This window comes from Pteropus vampyrus, unplaced genomic scaffold (assembly GCF_000151845.1).
Source record: "Pteropus vampyrus isolate Shadow unplaced genomic scaffold, Pvam_2.0 Scaffold39, whole genome shotgun sequence".
Classification (NCBI taxonomy): domain Eukaryota; kingdom Metazoa; phylum Chordata; class Mammalia; order Chiroptera; family Pteropodidae; genus Pteropus; species Pteropus vampyrus.
Window position 1 is genome coordinate 11,386,375 of NW_011888820.1, and position 8,459 is coordinate 11,394,833.

At 33.9% G+C, this 8,459-nt stretch overlaps 1 protein-coding gene across 1 annotated transcript in view; it reads left to right on the forward strand.

Moving 5' to 3' along the window:
• Positions 1-8,459, forward strand: part of SLC27A6 (solute carrier family 27 member 6) — a 94,474-nt gene that overhangs the window by 44,499 nt on the left and 41,516 nt on the right. Inside the window, 3 exon segments of the mRNA XM_023529609.1 lie at positions 3,533-3,620; positions 8,346-8,417; positions 8,419-8,458. Of these exon segments, the coding sequence (XP_023385377.1) occupies positions 3,533-3,620; positions 8,346-8,417; positions 8,419-8,458 (200 nt within the window).

Here is an 8,459-nt window from a genome sequence, read left to right on the forward strand (position 1 = left end):
GAAAAAAATATGGATGCACATCAAATAATAAGTTCTCCAAAATGGACAGGAAATATTTAGAAAAACAGTCTTCTGTAGGTTCAAAAATTGCAATAATATTCTCTTTCGAAATAAGAGCTCAAAGAAGAGGAAAGTTGAAGGAAAATAAATCAACAAAAGGAGTTGGAAAGTGGCATGCTCAGCTCAAAAAAGAAAAATGAAAATATTTTGGAGATGAACACCACATTAAAGGACTCAAAAACAAACAAGACTAAATATTGTTAGGAAGCGAGACAGATGGGACTAAGGAATTACACAAACAATAAAAAGTATACACATAATAATATAAAATACACTAAAAAGATAAATTTTGAAGACATAGACAATGATCTGACATATGCTTAATTGGTGTTCCTGCAGAAAAAAAAAAATCAAAGAGATAAAAAAATTATTTGAAACCTAATAGAAGAAGATTTGCTTTAAATAATGATTCGAATCTTTGGCAAAAGAGCACGTTGTGTTCCAGGAAAAAAAAAAATATGGCATAGAATGATCATCAGAAAAATATACCCTGGTGAAATTACCGAACATAAATTAAAGAACCATAAGGAGATGCTGGGCAGAAAAGGCAAAGGATGTACAAAGTGCAGGGAGAAAATGGAAAACATCTCGGGCATCTCTCAAAAGAAAAACAAAACACTCGGTGTCAGGGGAAAAAAGGAAAGTAATGTTTTCACCTGAGAACATGAGATCTAAGTTGTTCTTCAAGTATGAAGGCAGCAAAGAAGTGTTCTCAAAATTTTAAGAAATCAGAGAATATAATACCCATGTATTTAGAGAAATGCAATACTTCTCTATAAAATTCATCAAATGAGAATTTCCGGTCAACCTGAAGATAAAGCAGAATTTAGCGATGAAAGAATCACCTTCGGTTAAAAGGTTTCATTGAATCCGTTTAAATATAGAAGGTTGAATAGCTCGGAGTTATGTTTACAGATAGAATGAGAATTTAAATCCTCACGATACCAATATAATTATGACACTAACAAAAATGGGAATTGGGTGAGAGGAGAGAAGGAAACATAAATGCTAATCTCTCATCTTTCATAGGAGTAAATCCATAGATGCAAAGTAAAGATAAAATATGGGCTCTAATAAAAAGGCTCATTTTCCTCACATTTTACAAACTTTTTTATTGTCTTTAAAGTAGGCATCTTTTAGGGACTAGGAAATTTAGCCAACTGTGAAGTTAGGAAACAGTCCACACAAGAACACTCTAATTTCTAACTTCAATTGTAGTTTGAGAGTCCTTAAGACCATTTTTAGGTTCGATAATTCTAGAAGGATTCATAAAACTCACTGAAAGCAGTTGTACTTAGCGTCGCACAGTTTATTACATCTAAAGGATATAGATTAAAATCAGCCAGAGGAAAAAGCAATAGGGCAGAATCCAGGAGAGCACCAAATGCAAGGCTTCCCAGTGTTCTCTCTTATGGAGTCAGGACAGTATTTCTTTCTCGTAACCAATATGTAACAAGATAACATGGAGTATTGCCAGCTAGGGAACTTTACCCAGACATGATGTCCCAAGTCTTTTGGGGGGCTCGATCATTTAAATCTAGTTGGCTGCATCCTTAGCTGACCTCCATCTATAACCCCTCAGGAGGTCAAGCCAGGTGACTGACCCAAAGCCCCTCACTACATCATATTATTGGTGTAACTCAGAGATCCCACTCTAAATCATATTGTTTCTATCTGGTTGCCCAAGGCTCTTAGGCAAATAAATACACTCCTATCTGTCATGATTTTGCCGGGGCTTAGAGATGATTTCCCAGAAGCTGAGAGCAAAAGCAAGACCCCTCATTAAATTCTTAGTTAAGGTTAAATTCTTTACCCCACAGGGACTGATATTTCTTATGCCAAAGAAACACTTCACTTTAACTTCAGTTCCATATTCTTTTGTTAAAATCAAGAAAATTTCAATTGATTGCATTTATTAAAATGGTATGGTTTCATTTTTCACAACTTATTTTATTAATCAATTTCCTACCTTTCTTTCTATCAATTTAAACATGTTTCTAATGTTTATCAAATGCATTTTATATATATTTATTAAAAGTTTTCGATTTGCCTGATGCTGTGAACACAGTCAGTAAAAAGAGTTCTGTTCTTATTTGGCCAAAATGATAAATGCAGTTCCGGAACTTCTGGAATTTTTCTTTTTACCAGTCGTTAGGCAAGTGGCCAATATCTTGTTCCCCCAATTACAGACAAAGACCAACAAGATGCAAGTTTGCATTTTAATAAAGAATATTTACGTCTAGAATAACAATATATTTTGCTTTGCAACCTCTTCATAGGCCCTCATCTTAAAATAGGATAATACTAATTTCTGCCTCACAGAGTGTTTTGACAATTAAATCAAATACTGCTCTTAAACTTTTAGCAGTGTCTGGCATATAGTACATGCTCAACCAATATTAATTGTTCTCATTTATATTTTAATTCAAATAATGAATTGTAGTTTCAGTTACATGCTGATTTTACTGATTAATAACCAGAAGTGTTTGTGTTTAGTCTTTGATAATAAGTAATACCATCACATTTATCTCATTAATCTTATTCATCTTTTCCTACTTATTTGTTCTACATTAGTTCATTCCACATCCTCTTCCTCTCTCTATTTGCCCTTCCTTATTATTTTTTCTCACTTCATTTTATTATGTCCATTTGAGTTCAGTTTAATATGATTGCTTATTTAATTCATCAGGAAAACCTCGATTTTCTTATATATAAAATGAAGGAGTTGAATTGAACTAATTTGTAATTCTCTCCCAGGGTCAGATTTTAGTGGATGTATGAATCTGCATGATGTGGTAATATGGACATTTCAGGAGCAAGGCAGCTGGAAATATTTGGGGGCGAGGAGAGATGTCCAATAAGTTTGATTTCCAGTGTGATGAGGATGTTCCAAAAAATTTTCCATTTCACACTACAATAGTGCACAGAAGTACTAGAGTGTTAGTTTAGGGACACTTCTTGTGAAAGGCCTGGGGAAGAGGTCAAAGTAAGTCAAATTGCAAGTACTTTTTAGGCATTTGGTCCCTGTTCAAGGGATTGTCAATTTAAAATAGACAACAAAATCTTTATGTTCATATAGTTTACCTTTTAGTTCTATTAAAATTTTCCATTTCAAGGGAGGTTTTGAATGATTGCAAAAAGGAGAAGGCAAAAAAGTGGTCTTCTTCCCTATAATTAGTAAAGGATGCAATTGCTATCAAGAATTGCTTGCGTTCACTCATTAGGATTAAAATTAGTAATGTTTTGCTAAGGTAATGCACAACATAAAAGAAATGAAAGTAAATGCCAGTACATGAGTGCTATTTACTAATACCTCCAATTTTGATGTTCATATATCTAATTTTGCATCAGTAAAGGTTTCTTGTTTTAATAAATCCACATTCTAATTCTTTATTTCAATTGAGCATAAAATCTACCACCAGTAGATGTCACTGCACAAATGAGTAACTAAATCTCGCTTTATTTTTGCCGTTTCTTCTCACTTTTGACTTGATAAAATATGAATTCCAGAAAGATGAACCCTATAGAAATGAACAGGGCTGGTGTAGTAATGAGAAAAAAAAGGTAAGATTCTTGTATCTGAAGATGTCACCTCAGGCAAAGGTTCTGAATTTCTTTTTAATTTACTGCTGAATTTAGAAAAGAAAGAACGGTTATTTCTAATATGTAATGTGACTTATTTGGAATTTCAATGCAGGTAGAATGGTTTAATTATTAAATGTTAGGGGCCCCGGGTGAGTTGCTCAGTTGGTAAAATTATTAAAATTTAAAAGTGATTACTATTAGCCTTATATCTTTCTTAATGCACTACTTCTGGTATGTGACAATTGCATATGTCCAATGTCCAAAAATATAACAATGCACCAAAATATTAAAATAAAAATGGATGACTTAATTTAATATTCTAGGTATAATTGAAAGTCAGGCAGACTTAGATTTAAATCTGGGCTCTTACACTTAGAAACTGTACTGCTTTGGGAAGATCACTCAAAATATCTGAGCCTTGTCTTCTTCATATGAAGACTAGAGGGGATAGTATTTATTTTGTGAGGTCGACAACTAATTTTTTTCTAGGGTAAATGCTGAATTTTATTTTATTTTATGTTTCATTCATTTTTATTATGACAACATTGGTTAACAAAATCCAGTAAATTTCAGGTGTACAATTTAACAATAAGGTATATATATTGCATTGTGTGTTCCCCGCCCATAGTTAGATTTCTTTCTGTCACCACATATTTGACCCCTTTTACCCCACCTACCTACCCCCACCCCTGTCCCCCTACTCTCTGGTAACCACTAGGCTATTGTCCATGTCCATGAGTCTGTTAGTTTCTCCTGTTCATTTGTTGCTTTTACGTTTATATCCCACATATAAGTGATATCATGTGGTTTTCAACTTTTTCTATCTGGCTTATTTCGCTTAGCAAGATTATCTCGAGGTCCATCCAAGTCGCAAATGGCAGTATTTCATCTCTTCTTATGGCTGAATAATATTCCATTGTATATATATTCCACAGCTTCTTTACCCAATTGTCTATTCTGGACACTTTGGTTGCTTCCATGTCCTGACCACTGTGAATAATGCTGCTATGAACATCAGTGTGCAAATATCTTTTTGGATATGGGTTTTCAAGTCTTTGGGGTAAATACCCAGCAGAGGGATTGCTGGATTATATGATAGATCAATTCTTAGTTTTTTGAGAAACCTCCATACTGTTTTCCATAGTGGCTGTACCCATTTGCAGTCCTACCAGCAGCGTGTGAGAGTTTCCTTACCCCACAACCTCTCCAACACTTGTTATTCCTTGTCTTGTTGATAATAGCCATTCTTACAGATGTGAGGTAGTATCTCATTGTGGTTTTGATTTGCATTTCCCCAATGGCTAGCGGTGTTAAGCATCCTTTCACGGTTTGTTGGCCATTTGTATGCCTTCTTGGGAGAAGTCTCTGTTCAGGTCCTCGGCCCATTTTTTAATTGGACTGTTTGTCTTTTGTTGTTATTGAGTTGTATGAGTTCTTTGTATATTTTGGATATTAGGCCCTTATTGGAGGTATTGCTGGCAAATATCTTTCTTCTCCCATTCGGATGGTTGTCTCTTTACCTTGTTGACGGTTTCTTTTGCTGTGCAGAAGCTTTTTAGTTTGATGTAGTCCCATTCATTTATTTTTGCTTTTACTTCGCTTGCCTTTGAGGTCAAATTCATAAAATCCTCTTTAAGTCCAAGGTCCATGAGTTTAGTTCCCATGTTTTCTTCTATGCAATTTATTGTTTCAGGTCTTATATACAGGTCCTTAACCTATTTTGAGTTAATTTCGGTGTGTGGTGATAGACAACAGTCTAGTTTCATTCTTTTGCAGGTGGCTTTCCAGTTTTCCCAGAATTGTTTATTGAAAAGGCTTTCCTTTTTCTACTGTATGTTTTTGGCTTTTTTGTCAAAAATTATTTGTCCATATAAACATAGGTTTACTTCTAGACGCTTGATTTTGTTCCACTGGTCTGTGTGTCTGTTTTTCTGCCAATATCATGTCATTTTGATTATTGTCACTTTGTAGTATAATCTGAAGTAGGGCAGAGTGATGCCTCCAGCCTCGTTCTTTTTTCTCAGGATAGCTTGGGCGATTGGAGGTCTTTTGTGCTTCCATACAAATCTGATGACTTTTTGTTCTATTTCTTTAAAAAGCGCCAATGGGATTTTGAAAGAAATTGCATTAAACCTGTATAATACTTTAGATAATATGGTCATTTTAACTGTGTTGATTCTTCCAATCCAAGAACACAGAATGTCTTTCCATTTCTTTGTATCTTCTTCAATTTCTTTTAATAGGGTCTTATAGTTTTCATCATATAGATCCTTCTCATGTTTCGTTAAATTTATTCCTAGGTATTTTATTCTTTTTGTTGCAATTGCAAAAGGAATTATTTTTTCCACTTCTTTTTCTGACAATTCATTATTAGAGCATAGGAACATTATGGCTTTTTGAACTATTGTTTACAATTAAATGAGATGATATATGCAAAGCCCTATAGAGAGCTTAGCATGTGGTTTATTACCCACTTCCTCTTCTCCCTTTCATTCTCCCTCCTCCACCAAGATAGACTTTCTTATAATTTTTGGTTAGAAATTTTAATGAAAGCAAGTACCCCAATTAACTTCCTGCTGCATATAATTGATCTAGAAAATTAAATGTAGAAGTGTGCATTTAGAGTTGTTTAGAGACCCAGTCTGAATAAATCAAGCCAAAATTACTTTTTACTGCCTCAAAATATATTTAAACTACATTTCAGAAATGGTTTCCTTTAAATCCTCACTTCAAATGTAGAGATAAAGATTGTACACCTGTTTTTTGTTTTGTTTTGTTTTTTACTGGCAGCTGAAAGATTGGAAAAAATATAAACCTTATCTATTAAAAAACATTTCTCAGTCCTCTGAATTTCAAGCCTAAGGGCATTTATCAAACATCTTTCTCTAATTCAACTCTATAGATAATATCTAAGAAAAAAGCCATTTCTAAAGAGATTGCAAAAAACCTTATCTAACACACTTTGCTAGTCGTCTTTTATTACAACTATAATAATACCTGAAATTGGAACTTGATTCCTAGAACTGCTTATGCAACCTCAGAGTTTCCTATAAAGCAGATTGTCCCCAAATATTGTTATGGGTTACTAAATATTTTATTTTTCCATTAAAGCATGTGTCTTGCATAAATTATGCCTATAAAGGATAGATAAGAATGCACTACGATCTTTTTAAGCATTTGCAGTAATTGATTTTGCAGGGAAGAAATTGTCACCTGTGTCCTGAAGAAGAAAAATAAAATAAATTTTAAGGGAAAGATGAAGCTTAGAAAATTCTGAAATATAAGGAATGTAGACTGATGGAATATGTGATGGAGGAGAAGCTTTGGAGTCAGATAGACCTGGTTAAAAAACTTCAACCCAACATATGGTAGCTGTATGATTTGGGGTGAATTACTTTTTATTCCTCAGTTTCTTCACCTATAAATGAAGATAATATGAAGGCCTGTCTTACAGGTTTGTGATGAGAATCAGATGGGATACATATGTAAAGCACTCAGAATAGTGACTGGTACCCAAAAAGTGCTCAATAAGTGTAAAAATGGCAATGATTATTATGATGATGATGGTAATGATGGTGTTGGTGATGATGATGATGAGGGGTCTCTGCTGTAACAGAGCAGGCTCATTTAGGCCAGTAGCAAGTGTGCCCCTGGAAATCAGAATGTGCAGAAGGATGGGGAGCCATGGGAGTTAGAGTGTGTTAAATGACATAAATTGCTTTTCAGCTTGCTGGAATTCAACCCCATCTAACTTATCACAAGGATGTTGCCTTCCTTCACAGGAGGCAAAGAAAGTCAACAAATGACCTTGAAATCCTCCAAAATCTTACAAGGCAGTGATTGCTGCTCCCTGTCTTCTACCTTTATCTTAGAAGTTTTTCATCTTGCAGATTGTTAGGCAAAATCTTGATTCATTTGAATAAATTAGATTGAAAAATTACTTCAGATAATGTGTCTAACTATAATTAAAACTGATAAATTTTATGTCTCATCTCTTGTCCGCCAAGGATTTCTAGACTAACACGCAGAGGACTAAAACATTTTCCTAAACTTCTAATAACAAATTAATTAGATCAGAGATAATATTGTACAAAAACTTTGTTGCAAAATCATTGAGACTTGAATTTGAGTTCTAGGTCTATTGCTTTCTATTTATTGGACTTTAATAACCTACTTTACTCTTTTGGGCCCTGGTTCCTTGCCGGTGAAATAGGGATTATAATTATCAACTTCAAATGATTTCTGTGAAGAATAAACAAAATGGCAGTTGCAAAGGGCTCATGGGGCTTGCTACATGGGAAACACCTAATAAATATTCCTACTATCATAACTTTATTAAGATTATCATTATGGTTATTTATACAATTGTCATTATTATCAGTGATAAAATCTACATAATCTAAAAGAAAGGTAGCCATTAATCTACCTACTCAGGATGTGAAATAAATTTAATATACTTTTTTTTACATTTGATTTCTTTTTTGTTAGTTTATCCAAAGTAATTTGTGTTGTGGCAATCTGTGAAAGGATATGTTAATTTTTCTCTAAGCGCCTAGAGCAAATTATGTCAGATATGATAACAAGAAGTTCTGAGGAAAGTAAGATAGGCCACACTGGCTGTGTTAGATATAATTCAAGTACATGCATGGTGTGTATAATAATCGTTTTAATCAGACCATTGAAGAATGCCTTTCCCTCACAGGAGAACCTGGACTCTTCATTTCTCAAGTAAGAGCAAAGAATCCCTTCTTTGATTATGCTGGGAATAAGAAGAACACAAAAGAAACTGCTTTGTGATGTTTTTAAGAAGAGAG